At 36.5% G+C, this 20,343-nt stretch overlaps 1 protein-coding gene across 2 annotated transcripts in view; it reads right to left on the bottom strand.

The window, feature by feature from the left end:
- Nucleotides 1-205: 205 nt before the first annotated feature.
- Nucleotides 206-20,343, bottom strand: part of LOC112043556 (arf-GAP with coiled-coil, ANK repeat and PH domain-containing protein 2) — a 42,991-nt gene continuing 22,853 nt past the window's right edge. Inside the window, exons 10-20 of one of the 2 annotated variants that reach the window (XM_024079029.2) lie at nucleotides 19,313-19,419; nucleotides 17,683-17,771; nucleotides 16,819-16,913; nucleotides 15,053-15,193; nucleotides 14,535-14,605; nucleotides 14,027-14,158; nucleotides 13,395-13,552; nucleotides 12,920-13,033; nucleotides 11,629-11,735; nucleotides 10,099-10,247; nucleotides 206-8,721 (exon numbers count right to left, since the gene is read on the bottom strand). In XM_024079029.2, the coding sequence (XP_023934797.1) occupies nucleotides 8,702-8,721; nucleotides 10,099-10,247; nucleotides 11,629-11,735; nucleotides 12,920-13,033; nucleotides 13,395-13,552; nucleotides 14,027-14,158; nucleotides 14,535-14,605; nucleotides 15,053-15,193; nucleotides 16,819-16,913; nucleotides 17,683-17,771; nucleotides 19,313-19,419 (1,183 nt within the window). In that variant the 3' untranslated portion in view covers nucleotides 206-8,701. Of the gene's footprint in view, nucleotides 8,722-10,098; nucleotides 10,248-11,628; nucleotides 11,736-12,919; nucleotides 13,034-13,248; nucleotides 13,553-14,026; nucleotides 14,159-14,534; nucleotides 14,606-15,052; nucleotides 15,194-16,818; nucleotides 16,914-17,682; nucleotides 17,772-19,312; nucleotides 19,420-20,343 lie in introns of those variants that run through there. The other variant, XR_008251463.1, reaches the window with a different exon arrangement.

Here is a 20,343-nt window from a genome sequence, read left to right on the forward strand (position 1 = left end):
GGTACGTGTGCAATCCAACCTTCCTAGCCCTTTTTAGGAATTCGTACGCAAAGGTTCCGAATCCTATTGCTAAAGCCTCCATATCTCAAATTCAATGTACATCTCTCTATATCTCATGATTCGTTTTGGCTAACGGATAACGTATTAATAAACGAATTAATTAGAATTTTAATTAATAGGTAAATAACAAATTAAGACAGAAGAAAAGATGTCCAATTTTCTTTATATTTTATTTAAAATACAACTAAGTAATAATGATTAATATACACAAACATCATAACAGGAGTATTGTATATGTAAGCAAGACACGATTATTAACATTATCATAATAACAATAATAATTTTATTAATTAATTAATATAATATACTTAATTAGGTTACATACAGTCAGAACCAGGGTTGTAAACAAAAAAAATATTACATATGTATTTATTGTGCGAATAAAATATAGTAACTTATTTACCTGTATAAAAATCCTCTTTACAATAACAAAAAGAAATGAAAGCTTCTTAAAAGTCATGAATCCAGTCTACCTACTAACTGTAACTATAACAGCACAGATTAAAGAATAATAGGCAGAAAGAGCGCACGGAACATGACAGTGGCAGTGGCAGTAGCCTTTCTAAATACAAATTCAAAAAAACATTCTTGAGTCAGTAGTACACTAAGCGTCGCCTCAGTAATTTACAATATTATTTAAAAAAAATGGCGTCTTAAGTTTTTAAACATTTAAAAAACTGTTCACAAAAAGTATAAAAACAAGATGCGAGTATTTTTATAGGTATTTATTAATCATTAGACTTTACGATGTCAATTTACGTAATTGTTGTTAGTGTTAAATCTTGAAATACAAATTAAGAAAAAAGTTTGTACTTATATATGTATGTCAAGGCAACGCGTGACGTATATATTTTTTTATTGGTTTTACCGGCCTCGCCGTGCAGTTTGTAAAGACTCATTCTGTATCATTCTCTATTCTGTGTATAACAAAAATAAAGTTACTTTAAATAGAAGACGCCCCGCGGTTTGACTCGCGAAGTTCCTCTTCCCGTGGGAATACGGGGATAAAATATAAATATGTCTATGTCCATCGGGGATAATGCAAGATTCGAATGGTGAAAGATTTTTTAAAATCAGTCCGTCACTTTCAGAACCTATTCATTGCAAACAAACAATAATTAATCCTCTTTATAATATTTGGTATAGATATAAAAATAAAAGCTGTACCTACTAATATTTAATTTCATCATGCACGTGAACTATGTGTCGTTTATATTTTTTTATTCGATCAATTGAAGTTTCATGACACGAGATTAGATTGTAGAGATTATAAATGCATTAAACAGTGTGCCTAGTGGGAGTTTTCAATATTTTCATACTGTTACTATCGCGTCGACGTAAACGCGAATTTATATGGAATTGAAACAATTGTGCAGTATTGCCACTAGATGGCGCTGTTTCAATTCCTTAGAAATTCGCGTTTAAGTTAACGCGATAGTAACAGTATCAAACTGCCACTAGGCCCTTAGGTTACAACCCTAGGTGGGTTGCGCCAAACTTAGAGTCCCCTCTGATATTGTAACACGCTGAACTTCGCAGCTATGATTAACGCGGCTGGGATATGTTTCCGTTAACTACGTAACCGATCTAGGGGGGGCATTTGTCAAGAGCACCAAAATCGAGGGGGCGGTAAAAATGAATTGCGACAAAGTTAACTAATTCCCCAGCAAATTTATTTTATTTCTTTGAATTAGTTTAGTAACAAAGTAGGCTCAAAAAACTAAAGAAAAAAAAAATACTTTATAATATTAAGAATGGGCGGCAAAATATATCTTTTTTTTTATTCTTTACAAGTTAGCCCTTGACTACAATCTCACCTGATGGTCAGTGATGATGCAATCTAAGATGGAGGCGGGCTAACTTGTTAGGGGGAGGATGAAAATCCAGTTTAGGTTTGACATCGTACCGGAAAGCTAAATCGCTTGGCGGTACGTCTTTGTCGGTAGTGTGGTAACTAGCCACGGCCGAAGCCTCCCACCAGCCAGCCAGACCTGGACTAATTAAGAAAATCTCAATTTTCTGGGATCTAGGAGCGAACCCAGGACCTCCGTTTTGTAAATCCGCGCATACCACTGCGCCACGGAGGCCGTCAAAATCTTTGCCCGGAGCGGCAAAATTGCTGGTTTCGGCCTCTACGCAACCATACGTGTTCAGAGCGGACTCGAAGGTTGGCGCGGTCTATACTATTGGTTCATCATACACAATTCCAGTACCTCAATTCTATCGATGGCACTCAAAATGAAACTCAAACATTATATATCTTCTATACTTACTTATAATAAAATTGTAACAGATCAAATTCTTTACATTGAAGAATTTTATTTGGAAAAATGCTTAAAGGACACTAGGTAGGTATATTGAATTATTGATACTGAAGCCAGAAATGCACTATTTTATTTTTTGTCTGTTTGTCTTGTTGGCCGCGCATCACGCTAAAACTACTGAATGTATTCAATTGAAACTTAGCATGATGAGTTTATGCCACATTAACAACCTATATTCGGTATACAGGTTTGAGACATTTAATTTCTTAAATGTGAAAAGTTGGAGGTGCATGCCCCGGACCGGATTCAAACCTACGCCCTCCAAATCGAAGGCAGAAGTCAAACCCACAAGGTGAACCCACCCACATAAATTATATATATTGAGAACTCGAATATAAAGCTGCAACCAGATTGGAAGTAAGGAAAAATGGTATCAGAAAAAGTACAGAATTCCACGCGGTGGAAGTCGCAGTCGACCGCTATAATAATTATTGCTGAACTTTATTCCGGTAATATTTTTTAATTTTTTACAAGTTATCCCTTGACTACAATCTCACCTGATGGTAAGTGATGATGCAATCTAAGATGGAAGCGGACTAACTTATTAGGAGGAGGATGAAAATCCACTTTCGGTTTTTAGACAACATTGCACCGGAACGCTTTGTCGCTTGGCGGTACGTCTTTGTGGTAACTAGCCACGGCCGAAACCTCCCACCAGCCAGACCTGGGCGAATTAAGTTTCTTTTTTGGTTTTCTAAAATAGTGATGAATAATTGTAATAATCGAACCAACTCACACGAACATGGTAAACGTATATAGTTTTTCAAACAAATTTCGTTTACTTAATTTTGTATTCCTTTTTGAAAAATGATATAAAAAAAAAATAGTCTGGCAAATCCACTTAGACCGTTCAATTTTATATTTTAATTATAGCACTTGTAACAGTTTAAAACTTCTAAATTCTAAAAACAAACACGAATTCATTCATCAAAAATCAAATTGATTACCAACTTGTAGTTCTAATTTTTCATTAAGCTATTTTATATAATTTCGATTACTTATCACATTTAACTTTGAGTACTTATTTAATTCGTTTTATGTATGTATATTTCTTTTTATAAATATCAACCATACCGAGAATTACATACTTTAAAATTCTACATAATTATGTTTTTTGCGATAAGGAAAAATTTCAATCTTCTAGTTTGCATTAGTGCCGAAACAAGTCGACTAATATCATTAGTTAAGATGTATGTTTATACTATAATATTATATCTCTATAATAACACGTTTCTCATAACCATTTATAAATATATACTACGTAAGTATAAAACAGTTATGTCAACCCCTCACTTTGATATTCATGTATAGTCCGGCCGCTCAGAGATTGCGTTTCTGACAGGTCGTGATCGAATGAGAGATATAACTTCGAACTAGTGTGACGTGATGGGTAGCATCGACAGTGATTATACCATTATTTTGTGATAGAGGAAACACATCGAGCAGGTCCCAGGACTTGTGACCTTGGGAGTGGGTTTAAGGGATCCCTTTAGAATGCATATACACTCACCTTCCCCGCTCGACATGTTCTCCATGCCCACACTAAACAATTTATGAAAAACAATTGCAGCACAAAACATTATTGCACAAAATCATTAACGCGACTGGCAGCGTGACGGTGTCTACGCTGCCTAACAAACAACTGAGCTCAAGTCATCAAATACTACCTTATTTATACCAACACTAATACCTCCCCGCCACAATAACATAAATAATGAATGTTAATACCACCTGTAATCGTGGAACTTGTAACACAAGCGTCTAACCACGTCAAACTGCGCTGTTTCAAGTTTATCCCAACTGTTTGTCTTTGTACTGATGAGACAATAACGAGGCATTTGTAATTATTATGATTATGTTTGTCCCATTCGATCACGACCTGTCAAAAACGCAATCTCTAAGCATCCGGACTTTAATATAATTTTTAAATTATACTTAGGGTTCAGTTTTTAATGTAAGATTATTGAAAAAAAAATCATTTTTATGATGATAATTGATCATATTCACATACTCGTATTTATGGTTGTTTACCAAAAACATAAAAACCAAATGAAATGAAATGAAATATACCATACAAACAAATTAAATAATAATTTGTATTTGTTTGTTGATTTTTCGACAGTTCACTTTCAAATAGAAATTTCATTAGTAATTCATCTTCATATTTTAACCTTCGTATAAAAAACATCGACAACGTTTGGCAAGCGGAAGATATAGCAAAAATTTATTTACAACATACACATACAAAAAAAAAGTATATAAAAAATATTAGCCACTAAATTACAATGAGATTCGATTAGGTATACATTTTTTTAAACATATAAATATAAAAAAAGAATTAATACAGCAATTTATAATCGTTGTAAATGAGATTTGTTTGGAATGATTTTTGGATTTAAATTTGTTTTGTCAACGATTTTATATTAATAGCTACTGCACTGAGCGCACACATACAAAATTTTATGTTTACTCACATTTTTCTACATTATACAGGATGCTCGGGAGTATTTCCCATAACTTCGAGGTATTAACGAGACCATTTATAGGAACTTAACTGCATAACTAATTTTTATTAACTACAAAAAAAAATCATACAAAGTAATTCAAATAATATCGACTATCCACTTCTATACACGACTTCAGATAACAAAGCGACAACTTTGCATTTTAAAATGTAGATACGTCATTATTATAGGAATGCGAAATGCGAATGAAATACATAAAACAATGAGACAATAGGCTACGTCATTATTATAAGGATGCGTGGGACACATTTCAAGATCTATTTCGTCGTTATCAAGCTCACAGCTGAGCTCGAGTCTCCTCAGAATGAGAGGGTCAATAGTCCACCACGCTGGCTCAATGCTGGATTGGCAGACTTCACACACGTAGAGAATTAAGAAAATTCTCTGATATGTAGGTTTCCTCACGATGTTTTCCTTCATCGTTAGAGACACGCGATATTTAATTTCTCAAAATGCACACAACTGAATAGTTGGTGCACGCACCGGGCCGGATTCGAACCCACACCCTCCGGGATCACGGCTCTAAGATCTATTTACAAAAGAAATATTATTTACTCCGAAAATATTCATTTTAGAACACCATGTTCCTTGAACATTTTGAATTATTTTTTTTTTAAGAATATAAGCCTAAAGTTATAGGAAATACTCCCGAGCATCCTGTATGCGTGGAGCGACATCCGCAGCTTACTTCCGAGACGTCATAAAGACAGCAGCTATACTGTAATAGTCATTATAAATGATAATTTAGCAAAAGTAGCGAATACCAAAAATGCAATAGTTGTTTACTAAGATATTTAGGAAAATAACGTTTAAACTCCAAGTAAATAGTAGTGTTTCAACTCAGGAATGTTAACATAGAATACTATAAGGTAATTAAAAAAAAATGGAACATTTGAAATGTAAGGATGGAAAACAAGTAGGCATAAGATGCTCGCCATGATACATCTGACATAATATTGTCGACCAATAGCCGGGAAAATGAACACGCTACGCTCTTTCGTACCAACGCAACGATATGTCGATTCGAGACATCTAGTGTCGAGCACCTTACGCCTAAAGGTGAGGAGTTTTATACAATTATACGCAGCACACAATATATTCTCACCTTAAGGCCGGTCGCATACACTCGTTTTCCGTATACGTTTTCCTAATGCGTTATTTCGATTTGGAATTCCGTGAGACTACCGCAGACTTTACGTCTTTCTTCATTGGGAATGTATATTATCGCAAGGATTGTAAATTATACGCGCGGAATTTGTCTCGTTCGGGAAAAAACATACATGTTTTTTATATTGATTTCAAGCATTCGGTTTTCTGAACATGGAAAACAGTTTCGAAAACCGAATACGGAAAACGATTGTATGGGGCCGACCTTATACTGCCTTTCCACTAATCAAATTGATTTGCGACGATGCATAACGTAGGACATACCTACTCGGAGATCGCTACATTTTCCAAGCCTTCTTTTGCATGCCGTATCTGTACCCTAACCATTTTGTGATAAAAGTTTTTCACACCATTATTGCTTTGAAATTTTATCCAAAGTGAAAATATTTTAAAATTCAATTATTTTTACCCGACTGCAAGAACAGTTATTTTTCGCGCGTTTCTTGTATGTATGTATGTAATAGGTATTCTTTATTACCTTATATCTTCCAAACTGTTGAACGGATTTACGTAATTAAGATATCGTTAGATTCGTCTTAATAACGCAAGTGTTTTTAGATAGGTGAAGTTAAAAAATAACACGACGACTGAGACTCGAGGTAATTTTTTTTCAGGAGGTATCAAATTCAAGGGCACATGAAGAGGATTTCATAGTATATCATGGCCATATTAAAAAAAACCTATAACGTAATTAGAAAAACGTTATTTAATATTGTTTATTTAATCACTATACAAAACACGCGAGGCGGATGACTAGGTGCGATGAGTGCGATAGAAGGTTAGGCAGTCGGGATTTTTTATTTTTTTAATATTTTTCTTCACTTTTAATTTTGGGGGTTAAATTTTAGATTTTAAAGTGTGGAACTATGATGATGCTATCAGGTGGTAATGATAATGACCAGGAACAACGACGAAACGTGCTCTCCCGGAAGAGAGAATTTTTACTGAAAATATCTTGCAAGAAACAAAAGCTCATTAGGTATTCCCTGACACGATCGAGGATTCGAACCCTGGACCACAACGAGGTTTCTTCTTAACTGATAAAATTAGGCTATGAAAATGATGCAATCTCTTTCGTTCTGTATCGCAAATCCCTGTAGAAAGGCATTATTCTGTTTACCAAGCTAAGCTTGTATCCATATATTTCTATAATCTTTGGTTTTAATAATATAAAAGCACATCACATCACTGCTTACAATATGGGTTAATATAATTATTATAAACAATATTACTATCAGGGATGATTTTGAAAATTGTTTGCCAATCAGCATATGAGAAGATGCTATAACCGTTGTCAAAGAGTTTCAAAATCATAAAAATGCTTATTTTATATTAGTTAGTGTTGGAAGATATGGTATATAAGTCTTTATTATAAGGAATTTGGCAGCTTTTCAATTTTGATAGTGTGGAGCCTCGATAAATTTGTTAAAAGAGATCGTTTTCACAGTTAATTTTCTTCCTAACAATCTAAAAAATATGTTAAAAATTATAAAATATTTTTAACAATTAGGATTCCTAGGTCTAAATAATAAACAGGATAAGAAATTCGATATTGAAATATTTCGAAAGGAAGCAATACTCAACGCTTCAACGCTAATTGTTTTTTTTTTATTTATTTTGTATTGTAGTTGCAAAACTATGATTGCAACTAAAGTCTGACCGCTCAGAGATTGCGTTTCTGACAGATCGTGATCAAATGGGCGATGTAACTTCAAACTAGTACAAGGTTGTTGAACTGCTCTATTTAAAGGTTATGCCAACTGTTTGTCTTTGTATTGAAAAGGCAAAGTATGCTTTTCCCATTCTATCACGACCTGTCAGGAACGCAATCTCTGAGCGGCCGGACTTTAGAAAGACGTTATTCTTAGTCTAGTCCACACAAGCAATAATATTGTCAATAAAATAGAGTAAGGTTGCCTTAAGTCATACAATATTACAGTATTATTTAATTAGATAACCCCCCTTTTGGTCGTCAAAATAATTTTAATATGCAAGTGAAAATTAATATAATCCAATGAATATTGAACTGAAAGATTTTATGTGTATTTTGAATAACATAAGCTGTCGGATAGCTAATTGCTATTTATGGCTAAAGTGCAAAATTAGTGCGAGTTGACATAAAATATGTATTAGTTCATTTTATAATATTTATTTTAGTTGTTATAATTTTATGAGTGTATGTATTAATGTATAATTATTTATATATATGTACATTGTATGTTATATATTTTCCTAAACTCAAGGTGCCTGGAAGAGATCGCTATGGTACGATAAAGTCCCCTTTCTGTATTTTACTTCTTATTTTCTTATTTGTTTGTTTTCTTGTTTTGTGGTGTACAAATAAAATAAACAACTAAATTGGGCGCTTCAGATGAAGTTATATTCTCAAAGGTTGGTAAACAATAGGTACAAATTAAGCAACCTTAACCTATATATCGTCACTAATAGTGTAGAGACCACTTAAAAATATGAAACAACAGTAAAACACCAAGCACTAGCGGTATATAATTAAATAATCACCACATTGCAGTTCATCATCATCTTGCAGTTGTTCATCATCACCAAACGTGTTCATCACTCGTCTCGCCACCACAGCTGCAGTCGCCGAAACTTTTTCTCTATACGTCATTCAAGTGTTTGTTCACCTGGAATCGTTGATAAAAATATATCTGTAACTACGTAATAGTACGGGAGTCGAAGAGAGGATATTTGCAGTTACTCAAGCGCGGCAGATGAACACAAGGGAGTATACCTTGCACGTTTTTGAGTACCTCCACCAAGTATGAGCCCTTATTGGTGGGTACGTTTAAAAAAACTAACATCATTAATATGGTTGAGTATTAATGATGTTAGTTTTTCACGTCAGATTAAGATAAGATAGCTAAAAACTGCACATTTCGAAAATCTGACGATTTGAGCGTAACGTTATGGAATGGGAGGGTTTCAAAATTACAAAATAAAACCCTTATATTTACGAGTTACGAGCGCGATTAATTTTTTACTTATTTTGAATTAATTAATTTCTGACAATTTCAGTAAACCAAAGTTATAAAAATTTCTGTAGTTTTTATTCCACCACTGAAAACGAAAAAAGTAAATAACCATTTATTATTCCTATAATTTAATCTACCAAATGTAATCAGCCCCCATGACGCTCGAGTAACTGCAAAATTAGCATCCCTGGCTCCTCTACTATGAACTATAGTGAGGTCAATAAAGCATTGTTTGGGTGGCAGGTGTCAGTTTGACGTGACTAGAGATTGAGATAGCTAGCTAATTGATTGGTAAATGTCGTCGTTGTAGTAAGTGAATCTGTGTTTTACAAGTTCCTCAATTATTAGTATTAACATTCATTATTTATGTTATTGTGGAAGATTGGTATCAGTGTTGGTATAAATAAGAGGGTATGTGATGAATTGAGCTCAGTTGTTTGTTAGGCAGCGTAGGCACCGTCACGCTGCCAGTTGGGTTAGTGATTTTGTGCAATAATGTTTGTTGTAATTATTGTTTAGTGTGGACATAGAGAATATGCCGGGCAGGGAAGGTGAGTGTTTTTGCATTCTGGAAGGATCCTTTACATTGAATTGTATAGGATATTTTTGCATTCTGGACGGATCCTTTACATTGGATTGTATAGGACCTGCCTCGTTAGACTTAATTTTTCTGTCAAAGTATATGATCAACGATCTAATGCGATTATAAAAACTGTCTCTATAGAATCGATGTTAAATAGTTGTAATCGTGTTCGTCGGTTAAAGAGCTCCGTAAAAATACCTTTTGTGTAAATGAATTGTGTAAAAAACGGGCATAAACTTCTAGTTTAGTATAAGATATATACAAAATCTAAGCTCGTTTTCCTCAGAAAATGACAGACAATTTTGTTCATGACTATGAGTGCGATACAGGTCCTTCTATAATTGGTCTGAGACCTACTCCCAAGTTCACAAGTCCTGGGACCTGCTCGAGGTGTTTCCTCTACCACAAAATAATGGTACTGATACTCATAACGTCATATGTTGTACCTTCATTGTTGTTGTGGCGCGCGCGCACGAGCCGCTCGGGGTGCGAGTGCGCGAGCTGCGTGTAGTCGCGGAACACTTCGTTGTACGTGTCGTCATTGGATGACATCTCGCTCTCGCGCATCTCTTCGTTTAGCTTCGTTAGTCTTAATCTGAACAAGTGACACATTTTTGACTATAAAGCAATGATTAAGATCATTCAAATAACATTAAATTGGCTTTGAGATAAAAACTATGAATTCAAACTAAAGTAGCCATATAGCAAAGATTTATTTTATCGACGGCTTCAAGCAACCTTTGCGTTATAAATATAACTATTTTGGGACATGTCGCTGCTTCAAAACTAAAGGGCCCGATCTCAAAATTTAAGTTTTTTCAGGAGAGCAGATTGAAAATTTTCATTTAGTTTTTTGAATTTTTGGCCCTCTAATTTACAATGATTTTTTGTAATTTTATATTGTTGGATGCGTAATTTAATTCCCTATTACTTGTTTATTTTATTAATGTGGTATCTGTAACCTAAAGGAAACTAGTAGCACATAAGTCTCTTTAGCATAAAACTTTTTGTATGAAAATAAATTAATATTATGAATAAAAGGCCACAAGTCAAAAAAAAATCATGTTTTATGAAAATATTATATCGCTAGCTTGTCGGAATGAAACAAACTTAACTTAAATAAAGAAGACACGTAAATTTCAACATGAAAAAATCACATACCTATCTTTTCACCACAAAAATAGTGTTTTAACACGATACGAAATACTAGTAGGAAACAAACAAAAATATATACTTCTAAAACTGGTTAAAATATAACCACATTTGTTATAAAGAATGAGTTGTTGTCTTCAAGGCTACTATTGAGTTTAAAGATTACCATAAAAAGCTTGGTAATACTTAGGTATTACATTTTTTTCCATCAGGTTCAGTCCCCAATTTTTTTGTTTCAGAAACTTTTAGATTTTCTGAAAATATAGTTTTATGAGTTTTGTGGTTAACACAGCATCAGTCTACGTTTGTTTTTCGCCAAAATGAATACTGCATAACATTAAATATCAACTAACCATCTTAAAGCCATTATCAAATAAATTCTTATTTTTGTCAAAGCCTTTTGTCTTAGAACAAAATACTCCAAGTATCCAAAAATGTTTGACGCAAAACAAACGTTTCTCAAAAACAACTCTAAAGTTTACAATAAAAATAACATAATTAAGCATTTTTTTATTTGCTAAACGGACACATTTCAAAACATTGCTCTTTTATTTTAAAAAATTACAGTGTACATACTCGTCTTTTATAAGCGAAACGGCCGCATTTCGAAAAAAAGCCCTTTAGCTCATAAAATTCAATCACAATTTTGCGATGTGGCCCTAAAACTAAAAAGGTGGTGTCTTCGCGTTATATGAAAATAATAGGCAATTAAACCCCATTTTTGAAATAAAAGTGATTTTGGAAAATTTTGATTTGTGGCCCTTTAGTTTTTAAGCAGCGATGTCCTTTATTTTCTTTTCTTTCTTGATGATGCTTATACTTACAGAGTAACAATATCGGCGTTGGCGTGTCCGACGGCGATGTCGAGCGGCGTCCGCCCCTCGTTGTCTACGAGGGTTTGGTCCGCTCGATATCGGAGCAGCAAGCACACCTGTTTAGCAACAACATCTATTCAATATAATAAAGCTGAAGAGTTTGTTTATTTGTTTGAACACGCTAATCTCAGAAACTACTGGTCCAATTTGAAAATTCAGTGTTAGATAGCCCATTTTTTTTTAATTCTTTACAAGTTAGCCCTTGACTACAATCTCACCTGATGGTAAGTGATGATGCAGTCTAAGATGGAAGCGGGCTAACTTGTTAGGAGGAGGATTAAAATCCACACTCCTTTCGGTTTCTACACGACATCGTACCGGAACGCTAAATAGCTTGGCGCTACGTCTTTGTCGGCAGGGTGGTAACTAGCCACGGCCGAAGCCTCCCACCAGCCAGACCTGGATCAATTAAGAAAACTTCTATCTGCCCAGCCGGGGATAGAACCCAGGACCTCCATTTTGTAAATCCACAGCACATACCACTGCGCCAAAGCGTCCGTCAAAAGCCCATTTATCGAGGAAAGCTATAGGTTATATATTACTCCTGTATTCTTACGGAAACCACACGGGTCAAGCCGCGCGGCGTCAGCTAGTGTTAATATAAAATAGACATTTACTAGTATATTAACCGATGCCCCGCAGTTTTACTTGCGTAGTTTCCGGTTTGCATCTTTGCCTGTTTTCCATTATGATGACATTTTGACACGCTTGTCAATTTTGCACAGATAACGAAGTGCGTACCAGCGTTTGTTTTTTTTAGACAAATGCACCAAAAACTATAATTTATTACAAATAAAGTAAATTAATATCTTTGTGTTTCTGATACAGATAAATGGGTGACATTTACTGACAAAATTATTAAAATTAAAGAGTTAAATGTTTTTTTTTTATTATATTTTATCTCACAAAGTTAATTTTATTCATGAAATGTTGAGCATTTTTCTGACATACAAACTCTTTGCCAAGATTTAAAAAAGTACCGTTCGTTATTAAAGGTTTTATATTGCATTACGGCACATGTGCGTAATGAGATACATTACAATATCGCCAAGCGGTTTAGCGTTCCGGTACGATGTCCTGTAGAAACTAAAATAGATGTGGATTTTGATTCTACGCCTAACAAGTTAGCCCACTTAGATTGCATCATCACTTACCATCAGGTAAGATTGCAGTCAAGGGTTAATTTGTAAAGAATAAAAAAACACAACTCTCCTAAGAAAAACCGCGTGGTGAAACGTACCTGTCCGGTGTGGCCCGCCTCTGTGGCAAGGTGTAGCGGCGTCATGCCTTCGTCGTCCTGCGCGTTCAGCTTACTGCCGTTCAACAGGAGGAATGAGCACGCCATCACGGAGCCCTGGAATGTTGTGTATTTATTACATATTGTTACAATTGACCATAAGGTAAGTAAGGATAGTAACATAAGGTTCCTAATTGCTTGTCATATCTTGGAAATGAATGTCGTGACGTCACTCCCCTTTTTGTGACCTCGGTTACAATTTTGATCAATGATTTAACTGGACTTGTTGTGCGCCGCCCGCTGCAGCACTGCGTGACGTCATGCATACGTACGCTGAGCACGGCCGCGTGGAGAGGCGTGCGCTGGCCGGCGGCGGGCTCGTTGGGGTCGGCGCCGGCGGCGAGCGCGGCGCGCATGACGCACACGTTGTGCGCGCGCGCCGCCCGCTGCAGCACTGCGTGACGTCATGCATACGTACGCTGAGCACGGCCGCGTGGAGAGGCGTGCGCTGGCCGGCGGCGGGCTCGTTGGGGTCGGCGCCGGCGGCGAGCGCGGCGCGCATGACGCACACGTTGTGCGCGCGCGCCGCCCGCTGCAGCACTGCGCCCGCCGAGAGCTGCGACATGTCCTCCGCACCTGCTCACAAATTCACCATATAATATGACACCACCAATACACTACTTGTGAAATTAATGGAGAGAACAGAAAAAAGTTCAATTTAAATTTCGAAATGGCTTGCACATAGAAAGCTGTTTAGTGAAATATAGTACTTTATATTCATCAATAATACGCAGATGGAGCGCACGGAACACGACGGTTAATTTCCGTGGATTCTTTGAGAAAAGTACTATACAAGCCTTGGCAGCAACTAGGCATTGATGGACTTAGGTGCGTGTGTCTCGGCTTCGCCTCGGCCCACATTCACACGTTCGTCCATCAATGCCTCTTTTGCCGGCCGCTGCAGTAATGTACTATTGTTGCTATGTTGTTGAGATTTCTATGATGAAAAACGTACGTGTTTCTGTTAATGTGAAGAAACGTAAAGCAGACCATCTCATTTATATGTAGTCATGATTTATTTGTCTGAGGTGTTGCCTTTTCAATACTAACCCAGATCATCATCTTCCCCTTCAGTGGAGTCGTGGTCTGAAGGCAAGCTGAGATCTACTGCTCGCTCGGTGGCCAGATCCGTGCCGATCAGCAGCACGGGACTGCCCTCTGACTTGCTGGAACTTTCTGATACTGAAAACAAAAGGCATATAATATGTATTACGGCCTCCGTAGCGCAGGTCCGGAGACGGGTTCGATCCCCGGCTGGGCTGACTGAGGTTTTCTTAATTGGTCCAAGTTTGGCTAGTGGGAGGCTTTGGCCGTCGCTAGTTACCCTACCGGCAAAGACGTATTTAAGCGATTTAGCGTTCCGGTACGATGTTGTGTAGAAACCGGAAGGGGTGTGGAATTCCGTGTTAGCTCGCTTCCATCTTAGATTCCATCATAACTTATCATCAGGTGAGATTATTTCACCTTAGCGGTACGTCTTTTGCAGGTATGGTGGTAACTACCCACGGCCGAAGCCTCCCGACCAGCCATAAAGCTTCAGCCGTAAATAAATACTTACCACTGGTATTGCTGTTCGCATCACTTTTTTCATCTTTGATGGTTTCCGGCACCGCAGGGGGAGCACGAACTCTGAAAATACATAAAACTTATGTTCTATGTTCTACAGACAACTTTAAACGATCTCAACAGTTTTATGTTCTAACCTATAATTTATAATTTTGTTGGTGGTCAAATAATAAAAATAAAAAACAAATAAGTCACGCCACCTAACGTCATACCCGTCTCAGACTACTATTTCCTACAATATCTAATAGTATAAAATCTTTGTTTTTTTATTTATTATTCTTAACAAGTTAGCCCTTGACTACAATCTCACCTGATGGTAAGTAATGATGCAGTCTAAGATGGAAGCGGGCTAACTTGTTAAGAGTAGGATGAAAATCCATACCTCTTTCCGGTTTCTACACGACATCGCACCGGAAAGCTAAATCGCTTGGCGGTACGTCTTTGTGGGTAGGGTGGTAACTAGCTACGGCCGAAGCCTCCCACCAGCCAAAAAGGGTCTGAGGGTGTTACCTCCTCCGGGCGCGACGCACTGACCACCGGCGGCCGTTCTTCAGCGGCGACTGCTGCACGGAGTCGGCGGTGCAGTTCACGATGTTCTTCACAAACGACAGCTTCACGTACTTGGCGCGGATCCACGCCTCGCGCACGGCCCTAAGTGCACACAAACGGTCATATTATACAAAATTAAAAAAGAAAATATATTTTTTTTTTTTAATTAGTCTATATGTAGCTAGAGCTCAAAAAGGATTGACTGCAAATAAAAAACAAATTAACTTCGTCAAAGCAGATCCAATAACAAAATCAATAATGTATTGTTCTTTAATAATGTAATTTGTTTTTTTTTTGTAATTTTTTAGATATCATATTTTTTTGTTTTTTATATTTAATTTTATGTGACTTGTTTTTTAATTTTATTGCTTTTAGTTTATTGTAGTCTGACATTTTTTGCATATTATTTGTATTGTGTAATTTGACATTCATTCATTTCTGACAACTGTAGTATTGACATAATATTAATTTGTGTACGCTGTGTTAACCTATAATTAGCTGTGCAATAACTACTCATATATTTATTTCAATTTAAATCTTTAACATGTGAAATTGTAATAGCTGTTGGTTATCCTAATAAAATAAATAAATAAATCATCTAGTAAGCCTTACTCAATCCTAGATTCTGCACCTGATTGGACTTTATTAATGGATACGTATGATTATAAAATCCCAGTGGATGTCGCTATTTAGAGATCTAGACCAGACATTTTCCTTTTGTCCAAACAAACAAAGCGAATAGTACTTGTAGAGTTTACTGTGCCGTGGGAGACTAACATTCCGAAGGACCACAGTTTAAAAGTGAATAAATATTATGACCTAACAAATTAAGTAACTAAAAATGGCTATGTAGTTAGTGTAGGGGAGTGTTGATCGATCGTCAAGGAATTCCTTAACCCTACATCCAGTAGTCACAAGTCCTGGACTTTGCTCGGTGTTTTTCTCTCTACCACGCGATAGACCCGGCACCTGCACGGTGAATACGAGCAGAGAAGGGGAGTGTTGATCGATCGTCAAGGAATTCCTTAACCCTACATCCTGTAGTCACAAGTCCTGGACTTTGCTCGGTGTTTTTCTCTCTACTACGCGATAGACCCGGCACCTGCACGGTGAATACGAGCAGAGAAGGGGAGTGTTGATCGATCGTCAAGGAATTCCTTAACCCTACATCCAGTAGTCACAAGTCCTGGACTTTGCTCGGTGTTTTTCTCTCTACCACGCGATAGACCTGGCACCTGCACGGTGAATCCATGGAATGCTAAGATATTCGTCTCTCTTCATAACCTTCTCTAACCTTCAAGTAAAATTCCTATTAAAAAGATTAGCCCGAGCAAACAAAAAGACATACTATATGTTATTTTTCGGTTGAATTTTTTTGTTAAAAAGATTATATTTTTTCTGTTTTTAGTGTGTAGTGAACGAAAGCGCCAAAGAATGGACAATTTCGTTGTTGAACCGATTTTCATGAAAATTAAATTGGACCAATGTGGAAGTATACTCCTTCAAACAAAAAAAGAATGACGAAGTTTCCCTTTTAAGTTTCCTTTAATAGAAGAGTCCTTTTTTGAAGTCAGTTAATAAAAACATCAATAAATACAAAAATCTAAACAATCGAATGTACGATCTTAATATGAATGTACGATGTGACGTATATCAAATATGTGACGTAATAATTAATACACTCAATATGTATCTTTTAATCACAAAATGAAAGCACAATAACTTACGTATCACAATCAGGAGTGGCCCTCTTGATAGTAGCACCATCAGTATTGGCCTCGTATATTAAATTCACTATTTTATTTCCTAATTCCGCCATTACCTGTGCAAAAAATGCAAAATTAGAAGCAAAAATTTTCATGTTTTTGGCTGGAGGCTTTGGCCGTGGTTAGTTACCACCGGCAAAGACGTACCGCCAACCGATTTAGAGTTCCGGTACGATTTCGTGTAGAAACTGAAAGGGGTGATTTTCATCCTACTCCTAACAATTCAGCATGTTTCCATTTTAGATTGCACCATCACTTATCATCAGGTGAGATAGCTTCCGTCCCAGTGAGAATACGGGGATAAAATATATTCCATGTTACTGTCTGATGATGTAGCTTTCTATTGGTGAAGAATTTTTATATTCGGCTTAGTGGTTTAAGCGTTATAAAGACACAATCAGTCACATCACATTTATTATATTAGGATACTAACGGACGCCCGCGACTTCGTCCGCGTGAAACCCGATGTAAACTTTCAACTACCCCTATCCTACCTACCTAATTATAAGATCTACAATTAATTAGAACATTTTATTGATCTATCTTTTATATTTCAGGCAGCGTACACAAAATAAGTAACTTTCCTGGTTGATTTTTTACACCTGGTGTCCGAAAAACCCAAATATCTTACGGAACCCTATTTTTTTTTTCAAAATAAAATTTAGCCTATGTTACTTGTGGATAGTGTAGCTTTCGGATGGTAAAAGAATTTTTAAAATCGGTCCAGTAGTTTTTGAGCCTATTCATTACAAACAAACATACAAACAAAGTTTTCTTCTTTATAATATTAGTATAGATATAGAAGTATAGATGTAATATAGGCACCTTAATAATGTCCGGTTCCCAATCGTCTAACGTGAGTGATCTCACTTTGCTGACGTGTACGCCCAGGGAGCGATGTATGCCCGAACATTCTGAACAGATACAAACAGTATTAGTAATTTAATTTCAATACTCATTTGTTTTTTTGTATAATTGTCTGTGAAACTTCTTCATCCGCTAATTCCTCAGACCAATTATTGTATAGGACCTGCCTCGCTAGACGTTATTTTTCTGTCAAAGTACATGATCAACGATCTAATGTGATTATAAAAACTGTCTCTATAGAATCGATGTTAAATAGTCGTAATCGTGTTCGTCGGTTAAAGAGCTCCGTAAAAATACCTTTTGCGTAAATGAATTGTGTAAAAAACGGGCAAAAACTTTTAGTTTAGTATAAGATATATACAAAATCTAAGCTCGTTTTCCTCAGAAAATGACAGACAATTTTGTTCATGACTACGAGTGCGATACAGGTCCTTCTATAATTGGTCTGAGGCTAATTCTAACGACCAACTAAAGCAACAGGCCTTCCATCACTTAGGAAATGGGATATGGAGCTTCAACCTATGCAGCTCTATGGGTTAGTGGGCTTAGGATGATGAATGTCTTTAACGACCTCTAGATGTTCATGACCAATACTGATGACTTAACGTGTCTCTGAGTTATGGGTCGTTAGGACATCTTCCCAACTCCTGGTTGAGAATTTTAACCGAAGATTTCTTAGAAGAAAACCTCAGTATCACATAGCCTAACCCATTTGAACCCAGTCAAGCTACATATAAAGAGGCAGAATAAATTTAACATATCTGCAAAGTTTTCATGGCCCTAGAGCCAATAAGCATACTAGGTAAAAAGAATTTATTGACATCTTCAGCCGAAAGAGAGACTGTAAGATATTGTTTAGTTATATTACAGTTCATTATTCCTGTTTCAATAGTACATTACTGAGGCAATGATGGACGAACGTGTGAATGTGGGCCGAGGAGAAGCCGAGCACACATATGTAAGTCCATCAATGCCTAGTTGCAGCCAAGGCTTGTATAGTACTTTTCTAAAATAATGCGCGGATATTACTTAGTTTAAGTAACAATTCAGAACTTTTATTTAAAAATACAATTGAATGTACAACTCTTAAAATTTAATGTGGATTTTCCGAGAATTATGTTGATTTGAGATAATTCTAACGAATTACAAAGTTTTGATGGGAAGTCGATGGTCGGGATAAGATGCTTTCGTTAATTTTACGTGTATTTTAAGACCAATGACGAAGTTGAGAACAACTAATAACAATATTTTTTTACGCGCCAAAGTATTTTTTTTTTCACTAAACAGCTTTCTATGTGGAAGACAGTTCGAAATTTAAATTAAACCTTTGACAAGTTACCTCTTTGGTCGCCATGTTGCGGAGTAGAAGATCGTTCCATTTTTAAATTACACGACAAATATAAGTTTACATAGTAATTTATTTGGCCGCTAAACACGACATATATAGATTTTCATATTTGCCGGCCGCTGCTCGACCAGTACGGCAATTTCGATCTCGAAGAAGGTTGTCAAAATAATGCTCAAATTCCCAAGCATGTTTGAGAAAAGAATATTCGCATATCAGGTATGTAGTATAATGTAAGATTACCTATGCACAATGTGATGCCGAGGTTAATACTGGCCCAGCGCGGGTTCGGACTGCCGCAGTCGCAGCAATAATTATTGCCAGGTATACTCAACAGTTGCTCCCATATTCTGAAAAAAACCAAACATTTGTTGAATTTTATGACAAATACGCCTGGTTAACGCAAAAAATACAAATTCTTAAATTCATCCATAGTTGAAATTCAGGTTGAGCATTGCTTAGCTAAAGTATTTTTTAAACATCGCTTAGCTGAATATAATTTGTGAATCTGAGAATAATTTGCGAAAACAATTAAATGTACAAGCGGTACTTCACACCAGAACAACTTCTATACTTATACTAGCGGACGCCCGCGACTTCGTCCGCGTGAAACTCGATGTAAACTTTCAACTACCTCTACCCTACCCCTACTCTACCCCTACCCTACCCTTAGGGGTATAAAATAGATGTTGGCCTATTCTCATAGATACCGGATAAGCACAAAAAATTACATCAAAATCGGTCAAGCCGTTTCGGAGGAGTACGGCAACGAAAACTGTGACACGAGAATTTTATATATTAGATCAAGCTCACGTTCCATTGTGTATGGAGTACTGCTTTCATTTATGGGACGGTTCCGCCAAACACCAGCTCTGCTGCAGCTGCTTTGGATAAACTTGCTAGAAGGCTCATTTGCAACGAAGCAACAGCAAGTTGAAAGTTTAGAGCATCTCCAAAAGGTTGCCTGTCTATCTGTATTCTACAAAATATATTTCGGTGCGCTCAGAAACTGTTTGATCTGGTGCCACTTTCTTCGTTCTACCACAGGACTGCTAGGCATCGCAGAGATCTACACCGTTACGTCGTCAATATTCCTCGGACGAGTGCTATGACGTGGAATACTCTTTCAGCTACCGTTTTTACTACCACCTTCAATATTCTCAATTAAAGAGTGAATAGGGATCTTCTAGGCAAGCGCGTTCCATCATAGGCTCCGTCATCACTTACCTTCAGGCGTGATTGAAGCTAAGCGCTCACCTGATCTTCTTCATAGC

The sequence above is a fragment of the Bicyclus anynana genome, chromosome 14 (assembly GCF_947172395.1).
Source record: "Bicyclus anynana chromosome 14, ilBicAnyn1.1, whole genome shotgun sequence".
Lineage (NCBI taxonomy): Eukaryota > Metazoa > Arthropoda > Insecta > Lepidoptera > Nymphalidae > Bicyclus > Bicyclus anynana.